Source organism: Pelodiscus sinensis, chromosome 5 (genome assembly GCF_049634645.1).
Source record: "Pelodiscus sinensis isolate JC-2024 chromosome 5, ASM4963464v1, whole genome shotgun sequence".
In the NCBI taxonomy this organism is placed as follows: Eukaryota; Metazoa; Chordata; order Testudines; family Trionychidae; genus Pelodiscus; species Pelodiscus sinensis.
Genome location: NC_134715.1, coordinates 116,778,638 through 116,796,371, shown reverse-complemented (window position 1 = coordinate 116,796,371; position 17,734 = coordinate 116,778,638). Strand labels below are relative to the sequence as shown.

The following is a 17,734-nucleotide window of genomic DNA, read 5'->3' as shown; positions in this document are numbered from 1 at the left end:
CACTAGGAATTCACCTTGTTCTTTTTTGAACCTTGTTATAGTTTTGGCCTTCACAACATCCCCAAGCCTGGGGTTCATTGGTCACAGTTAAACCTGCAATCTATTAATTTAATTGAGTGTGTTATGTGAAGGAATAAAATTTCGTATTTACTTTCTCCATGCCAGTCAAGATTTTATAGACCTTGATCATATCCCCCCTTAGTCATCTCTTTTCTGAGTTGAACAGTCCTAGTTGTTTTAATCTCTCCTCATACAGAAGTTGTTCCATACCCCCAATCATTTTCGTCAGCCTTCTCTGTACCTTTTCCAGTTTTTTTTTTTTTTGAGATGGTGGGTGGGACCAGATATGCATGCAGCATTCAAGTTGTGAATGTATAGGATGCAGGGGTGATGAGTTTAAGACTAATGAGGGAGTATGTATCCCCACAATGCTACGGATGGGAGGAGCAAGGGGCCAGTACCTGGTGGCACCAGAGCCTCTAGTCAGTTTAGGGGACTAGATGGGGAGCCACTAGCAGCAGTGGGGAAGAAGCAGAGGGATGTGACCCAACCCGCTCCTCTCCTCCTGTGCCTGGCTACATTGCTCTGCTTCTAGCTGGAAAGTGCGGCGGGGGGGAGGAGCAGGATGAGGACTAGGGCTATGTCCCTCTGCTTCCCTCTTGCTGCTGCCAATGAGTGCAGGTGGGGCACACCCTTGCTGCTGTCATCAGACTACCACTAGTCCACACAGGACATGTCGCTCAGGGGTGAGGTAGGGGCTAGGGATGTAAAATCCCATTTAATTGGTTAACTGGTTAAACATTTTGTGTAGTAAGTTAACTGATTAAAGCTTCGCCCCCCTGCACGGGCAAGGACTGCTCCAGTACGCCGGTCAGAACAGCCCCTGCCTGTGGCGAGCCACACAGGGCTGGTGCAGCTACCTGCCCCTGGTGTGAGGGAATCTGCTCCAGCCCCTACAGTAGTGGTCCTTGCCATGGCGCCCGTCAGGCCATTTCTGTGCACCCGCCGGGCCATTTCTGTGCGCCCGCTGAGTGATTGGTGCCAGCCCTGCCCTTAGGCGTGTGGGCGGTGCCGGCCCCTGGGCGCATTGGCGGCGCTGTCCCCAGGCACGCAGCATATGGTCAGTGCTGGCTCCGGGAACGCAGCACATGGGCGGTGGTGGCCCCGCCCTCGGGCACACGGGACATGGGCTGTTCTGGTCCCGGGTGCGCGGTGGTGTATGGGCGGCCCCAACCCTGGGCGTGCAGCACAGTTGCGGCGCCAGCCCCGGGAGTGCGGCGCATGGGTGGCGCTAGCTCTGGGCATGCAGCATGTGAGCAACCCTGCCCCCGGGCGCCTCGCAGCCCCAAAAGGTTGGGGACCACTGCCCTACAGCATAACCAGAATTGGTAAACCAGTCACAGCCCTTATTGGGGACAGGAGTGGGGAAAAGGAAAACAGAGGGTGGAGCAGGGACCAGGAGGAGCAGAGAAGGTTACTGTCACAGCCTTTCCCCACACTAGGGTGGTACACGGAGGAGTCACATGGGGATACCAGTCACATGGTAGGTGTCCCCTTGTGTCTCCCCCTTAGCAGTAGCTCCTGATAGGATGTATAGTTCTTTAGATTATAGCATTTTTCATCTGAGAGCCCCAAATGGTTTCAGGTCTTACAATCCTTGAGATAAAAGTCATCCTTATTTTCAAGTCAGAGAAATGAAGGGACAAAGCATGCTTTTTGCTTGACAACTTTCCAGAGCAGAGGCAACATACTCATGTTTATATAGGTTACTTACAATGGAGCTTCAGTCTTCACTGACACCCTTAGATGTTCATTGTTATCAGCACTCTCAATAAGTAGAATAGACTTACCAAAAGTCACAGAGCAAGTGAATAACAAAGACTACAAAAAAATCCCTACTCACCTGCCTATACTCTGCTCTGGGGCTATACTGTACCATCTGACAATGTGGTTGTACCCCAACATAAGGGCAGTCTTGGTGAGATTTGTGCTATCAAACCCTCGGGGACCTGCTCCAAACTCTGAGATCACATCGCCTACAGGCCATCATTTACACAACCTGGGGGTGTGTGCACCACCACTGCCCCAATCTGGCCACAGGGGCCTGCTCCAGACTGGTGGGATCCCCACCTTGCCCTCACCTGGGGCTCGCCCTTCTCCCCTCTTACCTTTTTGACAGCTTTGGAGCGCGAGATGCCCGGCAGCCCCACGTCGTGTTTGGTTTTCCGTCCCAAGATATGAAACTTCTGCTTGTTGACCTTCACCTCGAAAGGGTTGTTCTTTACCATGCTCGTGCCCGCCCCACTCGGGCCCTTGGGCCTGGCAGCCACTTGGCCTTTTCTCCTCTGCTTAGCTGCCTTCCCCATCGTGCAGCGTGTGTGTGTCCGGGGTCAGCACTCGCTCAGCAGCATGAGGAGCCAGGCGCCTGAAGCACAGGGGCTGCGCAGGAACGGGGGGAGGGGGGGGGCACACTAAACAAAATGGCGACAAGGGCCCCCCAGACCTGAAACCGTTCCGAGCTGCCCCCCCGCAGTGTCCGCACACACCACGTCACGCGAGATCGTCTACGTAGCGTGAGACCTATAGGGTCGACCAGGGTCTCTAACGAGCCGGCCTGCGACCTGCCGCTCACGCTACGTACAGAGCAAGCTAAGCTGCAGCAACGCGGCCACGTCTCTCGCGGGACTTAGCGGTAGCAGTGACTAAGCTCTGCCGGAGAGCAGAGCGGCATGAACGATACGACTGTATAACCCGGCATGCAACGCTCCACCCCTTGCCAGTGAGGTGACGAACTATCACTCCCAGCATGCAACACCGAGCACGGGTGCTGACGCCTAGTTACTAACGAATCCGCTTTGACACAACAGAGCGCCGGGAGAACGCACTGCCTGCTGGGAGCTGTAGTCTTCGAGAGGGGACTGCCCCAGGCGTGAGGCGGGAAGCGAGGCGTAGCACTGCCCAGTTGTGGGCAGGCCCCGCCCGTCCCGTTTCTCCGCCCCCCTGAACAGAGGAGGGAGGGGGCGGTGAGTGAGCGAGGTGCGAGTGATGGGAGAGCGGAGAGCCCGGCATTAGCCTTCGGGGCCGGATGAGTGGAGACCGGGGGTCCCGGCGGTGGCGGGGCAGGAGGAAGGGGCGAAGAAGGTGGCGGCTGTGAGGGGACGGAGGGGGTCGGAGACCTGATCATGGAGATCGAGAACATCGTAGCCAACACGGTGCTGCTGAAAGCCAGGGAAGGTGAGCGGAGGGATGTGTGCGCGGAGGAGGGGCGCTGAGGGGACGGGCGGGGTGCTGGGGCATGAGGGGAGGGGGAGAAGAGAAGCGGGGGCGCTACAGGGAGGCGGCAGGCTGGGCGCATAGCTGCTGGGGAGGGGGGGCGTCGGGCGGGAGGAGAAGGAGGGTTTGGGACCGAGTTGGGGAAGTGGGGACCCGAAGGGAGCAGGGGTTGTGCTGGGGCTGGGCGAGGGGGAGGGCAGGGGAATGAGAGTGGCGAAAGGAAGCAGCGAGTGGACAACGAGGGTGAAGGTAAGATGATGGGGAGGCGCTGTCAGCGCTCCGGGGAGCCTCGTGAATGGAGAGGAGAGTTTGTTCCTCAACTCCACCCAGGTAGGGTGTAAACATCCATACAATAAAGGCACCCGCAAAGTCTTCCTTCTTCGGGATTAACCGTTTTTAATGTTTCTTCGCTCTCCCACTTCCTTGGGTGCAAACTCGTTTGCCGGATGTGTCGGAGCTATTTAACTTTATTCTTTAATCGAAACAGTGGTTATAGGAAGAGGGATTGCAAGCAGGAGGAAGCTACCTAATCAACTGAAATAGGCTCTAACTTTATAAAAAACTTTTGTCTTTGTCCTCAAAATCCCAAACAGCCGAAAAAGTAACAGATGATAGCTTTTTTGCAGCTTTAGGTTGAATGTCTTACCTCGTTTGCTATTGAAGTGTCTGTCTAAGATTGTATAATTGTGGACAGTCTCCTAACTTTGCAACGGCCTCTTCAATGAGCAATCCTTTTTTAAATAAGTCTGAAGTTTTGTTCTCTCTCTTTTTGTTTTTCACCCGACTGCATGATTTACATAAGTGGCTACATGAAACCTTTCGGAACTCTCCTCTGTCCTGAGTAGATCCTGACTCTGAGTTCCACTGTTCCTGTTCTCTTTGGACCTGATTCACCTACTTTTAATTGCAATGAGTAGCTTGTTGATGATTCCCATTGATTTCAGTGGGATGACTCAAAGTGAGTAAGGATGGAGGAATCTGGCCCTATAAGTTTTGCAAGTCACTCCCACTCTAAATGGGTTTGGCGCATAATATAGTGTGGATATTCAGTGAAATCAGTCTTGAGCAGCCTAATTTTTTTTTGTTCACTCTTCTGCTTTGAAATTGTGCTTAGAAAGTAAAATAATGTTGATACACCTCCTGATGCTAGTTTAAAAAAACTGCCTCAACCTAAATGAGTGATTAGTTCTATTAAAAATCTACATCTGTGACATTACAGCCTGGGTTTGGAGTTTGCCTTGGGACTCTCTAAGACAGATTTGGCCCACGGAGGTCCTACCTCTACCCCACACCCAGGCCAATCAGGGCCTAGGGATGGTGGTTAGGGGGGTGCACAGCACTTGGAGTTAACCCTGGTGGTTGACTCTAAGCACCGCAAGCCAGAGGGCAGGAAGCAAGAGACTTCATGCTCTCCCTGCCCCCGGGCCCTGATTGACCTGGGGGCAGGGCAGGAGCATGCAAAGTCTCCTCCCACTGCTGGGGCACAGGTGCTGGGGCACAGCTGTTCAGAACAGCTGGCAGCTCTTTTCAGGGGGAGGGGCAAATACTACTTGTGCTTTTCCACCCACAGATCAATCAGGGTCTCAGGGTGGGGAAACACAGAAGTGTACTGTCTCTGCCCCGTCTGCCCCCTCCAGGGCAGCCCTGGGCCTATTCAAAAAATTTTTTAGTGGCCTCTGGTCAAAAATTATTGCCCAGTCCAGTCTAAGAAATGGGGAGAGTTTGGACGGCATACGGGCATAGTGGAGTTTGAAGCCAGGTCACACTAAGGGTGGAGTGGTAACTGGGAATGCTTTCAAATGGTTGCTTAACATAGGGTTGCCTCTTTAGATTCCACCAGTGCTTGTTTTGTGTTTAAAAAAAAAGAAGTTCTGGTACTCCAGGGGAAAAGTTGTTGAGCTCTGACTGGAGGTGCTGGTACAGCATACCGGCAGTACTGTCACCAAAAAAAGCACTGGATTCCACTATATAGAGAGTAAATTATGGTATTACTGACCAAAATGAGTTATTACAGTACTCTGATGTATGGGTTGGAATCCTGATTACTTGGTCAATAGAGAGTGTCTTGTTTCCAGCTTTTTAGGTCTCTGTCACTGAGGTATCAGGATGAATCTAATGTTTTCAAAATACTGCTCAAAAAGTAATGTATTTGCCACGTGTGGAGTGCACTCATTGGTCCTGGGAAGATCTTCATCAGGAACGCTCCACATCAGCTTAGTTGTCAATATTTCCCCTAATTTTTTCCATCCATGTGTGGCATACATTTTGCTATGTGAACCCATACATGTGTGGTAGTGAACTCCAAGTAGAAACACATGCTGCTGTCTGTGGTCTGCTAATCAGCAGAATAGCATATTTTCCTGGGTGGCTGCCTAAGTAGTCAGTTTATAGGGAACATTGTCTTTTGTCCCCTTTATCCTTAGTTGGTATGAGGGCTGTGAGTGCATCAAACTGATTCAGGTACTGTGGTGTTGGATGCATAAGAAATAGAGTAACTGCTCACTTGGAAGGAGCTGGACAGGTGGGGCAAAAACCATCCAGATCTCTGAGACATCGCTCCTTCACAGCTGCCATTTTTCTCATCTCTCAGTGCATAGTGAATAGGGGTAGGAGAGACTAGGGAGGTGCATAGTTGCTGCTTTTTACATAAAGGGTCAAATCCTCAGCTGATCTAAAGCCACATAGCTCCACTGATCTTGCAGATAATGTTGGAGTGCATCAATAATTAATCCTATGAAATGGGTAAATTGCATGAGGTTGGATAGAAGCAGGTTACGTTCCCTTTATTAGAGCATAAATATTTCACTTGAATTTGCTAATTATTTTTCCTACTCTGCTGTGCTTTTGTGACAACTTAAACCCATTTCTACTTCTCAAAGCCATAATAGAGGGAAAAAATACTATGTTCTCGATTATGGACTGCACAGCTCTTCTAACTTGAAACCTTTTCATATCATAGGTGGGGGTTGGCAAAATACTGATCTTGAAAGCACTTACAGATGCTAGTCCTTCATACTATTAAGAGGTAGATGGCTATTATCTGCATTTCACAGATAACGAAATTGAAACATGTTTTGAATCCCTTCCTGAAATCCATAGAAAAGGTCTACTTCAGAGCCTTTGTTAAAGTTCAGGAGCTCCTGTTCTGAGGCTTTGTCTGCACTAGCACTTTTATTAGTCAAAGGTGTGGAAAAACGCACCACTTACTGACATAAATTTCACAAACAAAAGCACTGGTGTGCACATCACTCTATCCTCTAGTGTCTCCTGCTGACGAAGTTACTGCTGCTCGTTAGGGACTGTTCAATTATGCCAGCAGGAGAGCTCTACTGCTGGCACAGAGAGGCTACACAGAAGACCTTAGAGTGGCGCAGCCGCGGACATAGAGCTGTGCCGTTATTGGGTCCAATGCATAGACAAAACCTTAGACTCTAAATCAGGTTAAGGATATAAAATCCCGGTCAAACAGTTAAACATTATGTTTAACTGGTTAACTGATTAAAGAAGGGTGGGAGTGGGGGCTGCTCTGGCCACGCTGGAGTGTCCCTGCCTGTGGCGGGCAGAGCAGGGAGGGGGTGGTCCTCCAGCCCACTGGTTAACAATTCACATCCCTAAATGAGACCAAGCTTCAGGCTGGCTTGAAATCATCAGACCTTGTGATTTCCAAGAATGACTTCAAACAAAATAACTTCCAAATTCTTTCCTCTCTTGTTTGGCTGGCTTTAATGGCATTGGCAATTAATAATACTTAGTTGTTTGTCTGGGCCACCCTTTTGCCCAAAGTATAAACGGTTTCTGCTGCTATGTTGACAGTCTGGAAGAGATGTGGGGGTATGGAAACACTTGCTTCTTACAGTATGGTTTGTTTAATCAAAAGGAATAACTTAAAATATACTGTAAATCAAATTAACTGAATTCTAGATAATTTAGAGTTTCTCGGTCCCTGAATATCCATAATGTTGAATTCCTCTGGGAGTTGGCATCTTTTACTTGTATCTAAGGATGTTAAATTGTGGTTATTTAGCTAATCGTGTAGTCGATACAATTTGTGGTGACTACATGATTAGTTGATAAGGACCACTCTGCAGAGCCACAGTGGGAGTAGCTCCCAGAGCCGGCTCAAGCCGGGACTGACCAGTCACCCCTGCTGCGGGTCTGCATTTTACTACATTTAAAATGCAGAGCCGCAGAGTGCTGGACCAGCATAAGCCAGGACTGGCTTGCGCCAAGTCCAGCAGCCCCTGTTAGCGGCGGCCACGAATGGGCCACCACGAGCAGGGGCTTCTTGTTGGCATCAGCCCCTGTCCATGGGGGGGCCTAGCTCCCCATTGGGACCCCTGCAGACAGGGGCTGCTGCTGGAGCAGCCTCTGCCTGCGGCAAGCCTCAACCTGGTTTTTAAGCCAGCTTCATCCTAGCACCGTCTCTTGTTTCCCTCCCTTTACTGCCTCTCATAGAGGCAGCAAGTGGGAGGGGCGGTAAGCAAGTAGTCAAATACTCCACTCGACTACCCGAGTGAACAAAACCTTTTACATTATTTCTTGAGACAGATGCTCATAAGAACATAACAGACATACTGGGGCAGACCAAAGGTCCATCTAGCCCAGTATCCTGTCTGCTGACAGTGGCCAATACCAGGAGGGAACACAACAGGTAATCTTCACATGATCCTTCTCCTTTCACCCATTTCCAGGCCAACAGAGGTTAGGGACACCATTCCTACTCATCCTGGCTATTAGACATTGATGGACCTAAAATCCATGAATCTATCTAGCTCTTTTTTGAATCCTGTTAAAGTCCTAGTCTTCACAACGTTCTCTGGCAAGAAGTTCCTCAGGTTGACTGTGCACTGCATGAAGATAAACTTCCTTTTGTTTTAAACCTGCTGCCTATTAATTTCATTTGGTGACCCCTAGTTCTTTATATTGTGGGAATAAGTAAATAACTTTTCCTTATTTACTTTTCCATACCAGTCATGGTTTTGTAGACCTGTATCCTATCTCATCTTCGTCTCCTCTTTTCTAAGATGAAAAGTCCAAGTCACTTTATTCTCTTTTCAGATGGGACCAGTTCCAAACCCCTCATCATTTTCTTGCCCTTTTTTTTTAACCTTGTCCAATTCCAAGATATGTTTTTTGAGATGAGACGATCACATCTGTATGCAGTATGTAAGATGTGGGCATACCGTGGTTTTATATAGAGGCAATAAAATAGTCTCTGTTTTAATCTCTGTCCCTTTTTTTAATGATTCCTAGCATTCTATTTGCTTTTTTTTATTGCAGCTGCATATTGAGTGGATGTTTTCAGAGAACTATCCACAATGACTCCAAGATCTTTCTCTTGAATAGTTCTAGCTAAACTAGTCCCCATCTTATTGTATGTATAGTTGGGATTATTTTTTCCAATGCATATTACTTTACACTTATCAACATTAAATTTAATTTGCCATTTTGTTGCTCAGTCACTTAGTTTGGTGAGAACTTTTTGAAGCTCTTCACAGTCTGCTTTGGTCTTAACTATCTTGAGTAGTTTGGGATCATCTGCAAATTTTGCCACCTCACGATTTATCCCTTTGTGTAGATCAGTGGTGCGCAACCTTTTTTGATCTGCAAGCCCCATACCGCGGGGGCTGCCAACCACTGGGCCCAGCCCCCAGCCGGCCAGATCTGGGTGCCACACTGCAGGGGCCACCAACCACTAGGCCCAGCCACTGGCCAGCTGGATCTAAGCGCTGCATGGCCACCAGCCACCGGGCCTAGCTCCCAGCCGGCCGGATCTATGTGCTGCAACCCCCCAGGAAGACATCCATGACCCCCCTTGGGTGTCACAACCCACAGGTTGCACACCACTGCTCTAGATCATTTATAAATAAGTCGAATAGGATTGGTCCCAGGACAGACCCTTGAGGGACACCACTTGCCACTCTGAAAACTTACCATTTATTCCTCCTATGTTTCCTGTCTTTTAACCAGTTGTCAATCCATGAGAAGACCTTCTCTCTTATCCCATGACAACTTAATTTACTTAAGAGCCTTTGGTGAGGGACCTTGTCAAATGCTTTCTGGAAATCTAAGTATACTATATCCACTGGATCCCCCTTGTCCACATGCTTGTTGACCCCCTCAAAGAACTCTAGGAGATGAGTAAGGCATAATTTTCCTTTACAGAAACCATGTTGACTTTCCCTCAACAAATTTTGTTCATCTACGTGTCTGACAATTTTATTCTTTACTATAGTTTCAATGTTGCCGTTCTGTAATTGCCAAGATCGCCTCTAGAGCCCTTTTTAAATATTGGCATTATGTTCACTATATTCCAGTCATGAGGTACAGAAGCTGATTTAAAGGATAGGGTTACAAACCACAGTTAATAGTTCCTCAACTTCACACTTGAGTTTTCAGAACTCTTGGGTGTATGCCATCTGGTTCTGGTGACTTGTTACTACTAAGTTTATCAATTTGTACTAAAATCTCCTCTAATGACACCTCAGTCTGAGACCTTTCCTCACATTTGACACCTAGAAAGAATGGCCCAGGTTTGGGAATCTTCCCAATATCCTCAGCCAGGAAGACTGAAGCAAAGAATACATTTAGCTTCTCCAAAATGACTTGATCATCGTTGAGTGCTTCTTTAGTATTTCGATCATTCAAAGGCCCCACTGGTTGATTAGCAGGCTTCCTACTTCTGATGTACTAAAAAAACATTTTACTATTGCTTTTTGAGTTTTTGGCTAGCTGCTCTTCAAACTCGTTTTTGACTTTTCTGATTATATTTTTACATTTAATTTGACAACATTTATATTCCTTCCTATTTTCCTCAGTAGGATTTGACTTCCACTTTTTAAAAGATGCCTTTTTATCTCTCATTGCTTCCTTTACTTGGTTGTTAAACCCCGGTGGCACTTTTCTGGTTCTCTTACTGTGTTTTTAATTTGGGGTATATATTTAAGTTGGGCCTCTATTATGGTGTCTTTGAAATGTTTCCCTGCAGCTTGCAGAGGTTTTACTTTTGTCACTGTATCTTTTAATTTCTGTTAAGCTACCCTCCTCATTTTTGTGTAGTTTCCCTTTATAAAATTAAATGCCACAGTTTTAGGCTGCTAAGATGTTTTTCCCACCACAGGAATGTTAAATTTTATTGCATTATGGTCACTATTTCCACATGGTCCGGTTATATTTACCTCTTGGACCAGATCCTGCACTTAATTTAGGACTAAATCTAGAATTGCCTCTCTCTTGTGGGTTTCAGCTGCTCCAAGAAGGAGTCATTTAGGGTATCAAGAGATTTTATCTCTGCATCCTGTCCTGAGGTGACGTGTACCCAGTCAATATGGGGATAGTTGAAATCCCCCACTTTTATGGAATTTTTTAATTTTGATGGCCTTTCTAATCTCTCTTAGCATTTCATAGTCACTATCGCTATCCTGATCAGGTGGTTGATAATATATCCCTGCTGCTATAGTCTTATTATTGGAATATGAAATTACTATCCTTAGAGATTGTATAGAATACTTTGGCTCTTAAGATTTTTATTTCATTTGATTCTATATTTTCTTTCATGTATAATGCCACTCCCCCCACCAGCACAACCTGTCCTTCTGTGTCACAAGGCATAGAGCATCTAACAATAATAATTTGTTGCACTCACATATTGCATCTTGTTTTAGCTCTTTGTGGTGGAGAATCTGTCTTGCTCTGTTTGGTATAGCCCTACGCACAATCGGGATATCTTGACATTTGCCCTTTATGTAACAAAGTAAGAAGAAATGACATGGGCATGGTGGAGTCCAAATACATGGTTACTAAATATACACAGCATTCAAGGCCTAGTTATCTATGCACATTCTTGCTCTGGTTGTTCTCTGAAACTTACAGCACAGTGAGCACCACTAGAGGTCTTGAATCTATTTAAAGAGATACTGCCTTCTTTTCTAATTCAGTGTTTTTTCAACCAGGGGTATGTGTGCTCTGGGGTTATGTGGAGATCTTCCATGGGGTACCATAACTCATCTAGATATTTGCCTAGGTATTTGTACAGTGGGCTACAGAAAAACGCTAGTGAAGTCACGACAAACTAAAATTTCATACATACTATGGCTTGTTTATGCTGCTCTCTGTTATACACTGAAATATGAGTACAACATTTATAGTCCAATTGATTTAGAATTATGTGCTAAAATGAGGAAGTATGCAATATTTCAGTAATAGTGTTCTATGACACTTCTGCATTTTTATATCTGATTTTGTAAGCAAGTAGATTTTAGGTGTGATGAAACTTGGGCATGCATGGCAACTCGCACTCCTGAAAGGGGTACAGTAGTCTGGAAGAGTTCAGCGCCACTGCTCTACATTACTGGCTGTAATACTGCGTGGCATACTGAAATGCTACTATAATATAAATTCTCTTAATAAGAACAGCCATACTGGGTCAGACCAATGTCCTGTCTAGCCCAGCATCCTGTCTGCTGACGGTGGCCAATACTAGATGCCCCAGAGGGAGTGAACACAACAGGTAATCCTCATGTGATCCTTCTCCTGCTGGCTAATACTCATTCTGGCTAATAGCCATTGATGGACAGATTCATGGACAGATTCATTGAGCATTGTTCTAGCTCTTTTTAGAACCCTGTTAAAGTCCTATCCTTCACAACATCCTCTGGCAAGGAGTTCCACGGGTTGACTGTGAAGAAAAACATCCTTTTGTTTGTTTTAATTACTAGAAGACTTACCTGGCATTGCCTGGGTTCTTCAGGGCAGGGGGCTGGCAGTGTGAAGGGTACTGAAGTAAAGGCAGTGCCTTGCGGACGTGGGGAGCTCAGGGCAAGAGGCTGGAGGTGCGAGGGGTGGAGGTGTAGGAGTGAGGGCAGTGGGTGAACAGGGGCTCAGAGCAGGGCAGGAAGTGGACACTAGCTTCTCCCTGGGGGCAGCCCAAGGTACCCCCACCTGTTGTGTTATTTGCAGAGGCTTTCTCCCTCCACACCTGGCCCCACCTGGGGATGGGGAAAGTCGGTGGGAGCTGTTTCTCAGACAGGGGGGCTTCCACTTACCTTTTCTGGTAGTAGACAAAATGGCAGAGCTCCAGCCCTGCTGGCCACTCCCTTGGTGGTACAATGCTCTGCAGTGGATGCTCTGCATGATAGCACTCCTCTGCAAGCTCATGGCCCTCCAGTGCCACTCTCACATTGTGTCCTTTGGAACAGCAGCCTTTCACTTTGCATGTTATGGAAAACTGTCCTTTTCCTGGGGCTTCTGGATCTCCTGGCACAATGAAATACTGACCTTGCTTTACATTAGGAGAAGAGGAAGCTACATATCAAATTTGGTGGTCCTAGCTCTTACTATTTAGGAGGAGTTCCTTAACAAACAGACTCGCAGAGAGGCACACTCAAAAATATAAATGATAAAGCATAAATTATAAATGCCTGAAAGTATAGGTACAGAATCAAATTTGGGGTTTTAAAACGCTTTTTAAAAATAATTTATATGGTGGGGCGGAAGGGAAGATTGATTATGTAAAGCTGACATTGTCTTTGTTTTGTTCCATCCACTGCATCCTGTTGTTTAACTATCTCTCCTGAATGCATTAGTATATACAGGTATTCTATTGTAAAATCACAATACTAAATTCTAGGTCAGATTAGCTAAACCTAGTTTCAACCAATGTAAAAGTACGGGATGAGCAGATTTGAGGAAATATGAGAGAGTTGTAGTCTATGGATATTGGTTGCACAATGTTTATGCATTAGCATTTCTAAATGTTCGCGAGTACTGAGATTGGACATGCAGTCAGTGTACAGGCCCAGTAGTTCTAGTGCCTTCAGCTGTGGGTTCTTTGTGTGATTGTGCATATAAACTAACTCAAATGTGTACAATTTTATCTGATTTTTTTTGTTTAGATCTAATGCATTAAGTCTCTTAAAATCCAGCTTTGAGATGGGATGAAGTCTTTAGTTTTTTTTTAAGCAAAGAGGATCAAATACAGCAATTTATCTTCAGGCTGTCCCAAAAAGTTTGAGCCTAAAAGAATCACTTTCTGATTTTTTTTTCCCCCTTCCTTCTGGCTTCTGTAGGTAGGTATCCAATTCACACAATTATTCCAAATTGTCAGTTCAGCGGAGGACCATACTGAGTAATTCAAAATAGGGAGGGAGAAATTAACTTGCCCTCCCTGATGCTTCTGTTCCTTTGATGTTGGTTTCATTATTGCTTTTAACGTATTTGGCATCTAGCACTCATTCTTGCTTATGTAAGTGGGACTGGTACATCTGCCAGTGTCTTGCTATTATTAACATTGAAATAGTCTTGAACTTGACATCTATGAACAGAATTATGCTACAGTGACTGTTTTAAATAAAGGCCTGGATATCTGTTGTATATTCTGAGAAAAAAGGTGAGCTTGAAAAAGCAATATGACTTTTTCTATCCTTGAAAGGGAGCAATGACCATTTCTCTGTTCTGAGGGGATAATAGAGAATTGAGATGAGTAAACTAATGTTAATCTAGAGGAGCAGTTGTCATACAGACAACTACCTGTCTTGTCAAAGTCAGACAGGACTCACAGATTTGTCAGACCGCTCTATTAGCAAAGCCGCTCTGCTAAATGCACCCAGAAAATGTGAGTGAGTACCATACAAGGTTCAAACTCCTTGATTTATACAGTCAAAAGAAAGCCAAGTTAACAAGATTAAAAGAGAGGCAAAACTTCACATGATTAGTATGAGGCTAGTCAAGTATCTTCATTTCCACATCAAGCACACAGCAATCTCCTGTCCATATCTCCCTGGTTATCTCAATTGTTTTCTGCAATACCTAATGTTTCCTTTTTCTATTATCCCAGGCCCACCTGTTTAGCACTCTGATCTGCATACTTACAAACAACATTAACATACTTTTCTCCTTCCTGTTCAGAGACAAACAGTATTCCTCCAACTTATTCAATTATTACAGCATAATTCATCTTTCTCTTACAGTATAATTCTTTCTACTTTCACACTGTCCTGCCTAGGGAAGTACAGTGGTGGATGGAGCAGAAGGTTTGATGAAAGTAAGTTGGAAGTGGTAGATACTTGTTGGTCAGCACAACTACTAAAATGAGTCCAGAATATCTTATATTTTGTATATGTGTATGGGTCACTTCATTCTGAGTAACACAAATTGCTTGAAAAAAATATACATGAATGGAAAAAATTACCATATATCACTTGGTCGGCAGACCAATCTTTTCAGCCAGATGTAGACGTGAAAGAAGAAGCAGGTTCCTGGGATTTCTGCCAGGATACTTCCCCAGACTCTTTGAGGGGAATCCTTTCCTGTCAGCTTCTGGTTTGTGGGAGTTTGGTAAATGTGAAACTATTGGAAGGGAGAGAGAATGTTATGTATGTCTTGTTCCTTTCTTCTCCCTCTTACTTAAAACTTCCAAGCAGCTTCTAGGAGGACTGTCTTTCCCAATCAGCCATTTTACACAGCCTGTTAGGAAGAGGCTTTGTGATGGGGTAGAGTAAGGAAGAAAAAGTCCCTGTGACCTATCAGGAACTAGGAGTACGGAGCTTCCAGTTTCAGATACCTGCAAACCAAAGGCTAATATAAAGCCTCCAAGAAGAATAGAGCGACAGGATCCTTGTAGAATCCCAATTGCTTTTACTTTCAAGCAGTATGATTAGATAAGCTGGGCTGCAAAGAATTGTGGGGATCAAAACTTAATAGTTTCTTAATACGGTGTTTCCCAAATGGTGCTCCGCAGAGCCCTGGGGTTCCATGAAGTGGAACTCCGGGTTCCACGAAAAAATTCTGCTCCCCCATTCCCTGCAGAACCCGTAGGCAGTTCCCATTGGGGCTTTTCCAGCAAGGTTGGGCTTCTGGGGGCACATGGCTTTGGCCACTCCACCACCCACTGCGGCTGCCCCACCCCCACGCACAGTATAGCCCCTCCTCACCTCGCAGGACTGCCCTGTTCCGGTGCCTTGCAGCGTCCTCCTCCTCGTGTGTAGGCGGCAGCCTTTACAGTGGCCACTGCTGCTGGGAGTGCGAGGGATAGCTGGAGCTGAGAAGCCACTCTTGGACCGTGGCATTTTAAAACTGCTGCCTGCGTGGAACCCGGCTCAGGCTCCGCTGGTCCTACCCCCCCCCCCCCCCTGCTTGGGATGCGCTCGGGCTCTGCTACCCCCCATGTGCTGCTGCTCTCTCTCCTCTGTGTCCCTCTCCAGCCTGCTGGGGAAGTGGCAGAGTTTGATCTGGTGGGGAAGGTTGGGATTTCTACTCCCCCGCCACCTCCCCCTTCCAGTAGGAAGCATGACCTGGTGCTGCAGCTGCACTGGGTCCCCCACTGCATGGGGTGGGGGAAGGGAGAACTGAGCTCCATCCCTTCCCTCTCCCTCAGGAACAAGAGCATGCTGCCTGGAGGCTTTCCCTGCTGCAGCAGGGTGCCAAGCCAGGTAAGCTTCCCCCCTCATGCCCAGACCCTGCACCTATATCCCCCTCACTCCCCCCTGCCAAGAGTCCACATTCCCATCTTGTTGTGACACCCTGCCTCAAGACCCTCCTGAACCCTCCCTCCTGGCCTGACACCCTGTCCCAAGACCACTTCCTGTACTCTTCCTCCTGGCTAGACAACTCTGCCCCAAGCTTTCTCCTGTACTCTTCTTCCTGGACAGGACACTGTATGTAAATCACAAAGATGATCTGCAAACATCATGAAGAATTTTCCAGCCATAAATGACAACAATAACTGGATTTGAAATCCATTAAGTATAACAGAAAAGCCAGTCAGTTTTTCTATGCAAGATTATGAAAACATAATCGAAATCACTTCAGATGGCCAATTAATACAAAAATTTAAAGGAGTTTCTCTGATTACGTTTTGGGGCGGCTTATGTCAAGAATATTCAGCTTTATCAAGATGTGAAGTGCATCAGTTGTTAACATTAACCAGCACATACATGTGTGAAACTGGGTTCTTGAATTATGCAGCAACAACAACAAAAAATAATACAGCAGTTGACTGAATGCAGTGCCAGATCTACAAATCCAACTTTTTCATATTAAACAAAATATAAAAAGAATTTGCCAAGAAAAGAAGAAAAACCAGTCTTCACATTGAAAACTGCCAATATAATTTATACAGTAAACTTCCGATAATCCGGCACCCTTAGGACCCAGGGGGTGCCAGATTATCAGATATGCTGGACTATCGGAAGGGGGGGCTATGAGGGGTCTGGAGTGGGGTGGGGGGGATGCCACCCCAGACCCCTCATAGCCCCCCCTTCCGTTAGTCCGGCTCTGCCCCAGGTGTCCCTGATTTAGCCGCTGCTGGTCAGTTTCAGCAGCAGCTGAATCAGGGACGCCTGCAGCAGAGCAGCTGGGGTGCTGCCGGGTTGGTCCTGCAGCGCCGCTCCTCGGTGCGCTACTGGACCAACCCGGCAGCACCCCAGCTGCTCTGCCCCAGGTGTCCCCAAGTCAGCTGCTGCTGATACTGATCAGGGGCTGATTCCAGGAAGCCAGGGCAGAGCAGCTCTGGCTTCCTGGAGTCAGCCGCTGATCAGTATCGGCAGCAGCTGAATTGGAGACAGCTGGGGTGCTGCCGGGTTGGTCCCGCAGCCCCGAGGGGCAGCGCTCCAGCTGCTCTGCCCCCAGCTTCCCCGATTCAGCTGCTGGTCAGTTTTAGCAGCGGCTGAATCGGGGAAGCTGGGGGCAGAGTAGCTCCAAAGGTCCGGCTGCCTGGAGCACTTCCGGGTTCCTGATGGTGCTAGACCATCAGATGCTGGACCATCGGAGTTTTACTGTATTAGTTTTTGAGCTTTATGAATGTCGATCTCATGACCTTATTTAGCATTTGTTCATTATTACTATCCTTACTTATTTGTGGTCTACTTTTTCAGCGCCATATGTCAGACTGTTTTCTTGAGGGCCTGGGGATGAGGTGGGGGTGGGGGGTGTTGTGGAGCTCAGGTCCAGCGGCTCCTCAAAATTCTTACAAGTTTAAAAGGGTTCTGTGGCCAAATAAAATTGGGAAACATTGCCTTAGTGATTACACAATTATTTGATACGGAGGCAGCAGTGCAGGGCAATAGTAGCAGCCCCTGTCTATGCTCACCATGGACAGGGGCTGCACCAGCATCCCATGGAACAGCCTCTGTTTGTGGTGAACCTGGGCCTGCCACGGACAGAGGCTGCTCCATGGCAGTCTCCCCCCCCCCCCCCCCCCCAACCAATGCTGTTGCCTCTAATAGAGGCAGCAGAGGGGGGAAGGGTGAGCTGGCACGTACAGAGAGCTGGCTTAAAAGCTGGCTCCTTGTGTGTATCAGCTGTCACCTGCCCCCTCCACTCCACATGCTGCTGCCTCTGATAGGGAAGCAGCAGCGCAGGAGGGCAAGGGACTCCACAGGAGCTGATACGTGGGAGCAGCTGGCTTCCTGCATGTACTGGTTCCTGCCTGTCCCCCTCCACGATGCTGCCTCTCTATCAGAGG

General features: G+C 47.1%; 2 protein-coding genes across 4 annotated transcripts in view; one reads left to right on the top strand and one right to left on the bottom strand.

Moving 5' to 3' along the window:
• Positions 1–2,657, bottom strand: part of NOP14 (NOP14 nucleolar protein) — a 50,497-nt gene extending 47,840 nt beyond the window's left edge. The window contains exon 1 of the mRNA XM_075930837.1: positions 2,169–2,657. Within this exon, the coding sequence (XP_075786952.1) occupies positions 2,169–2,366 (198 nt within the window). The 5' untranslated portion in view covers positions 2,367–2,657. The remainder of the gene's footprint in view (positions 1–2,168) is intronic.
• Positions 2,658–2,917: 260 nt separating this feature from the next.
• Positions 2,918–17,734, top strand: part of GRK4 (G protein-coupled receptor kinase 4) — a 100,112-nt gene continuing 85,295 nt past the window's right edge. For all 3 annotated transcript variants that reach the window (XM_075930838.1, XM_006128265.4, XM_025187342.2), the window contains exon 1: positions 2,918–3,234. In XM_075930838.1, coding sequence (XP_075786953.1) covers positions 3,183–3,234 — 52 coding nt within the window. In that variant the 5' untranslated portion in view covers positions 2,918–3,182. The remainder of the gene's footprint in view (positions 3,235–17,734) is intronic.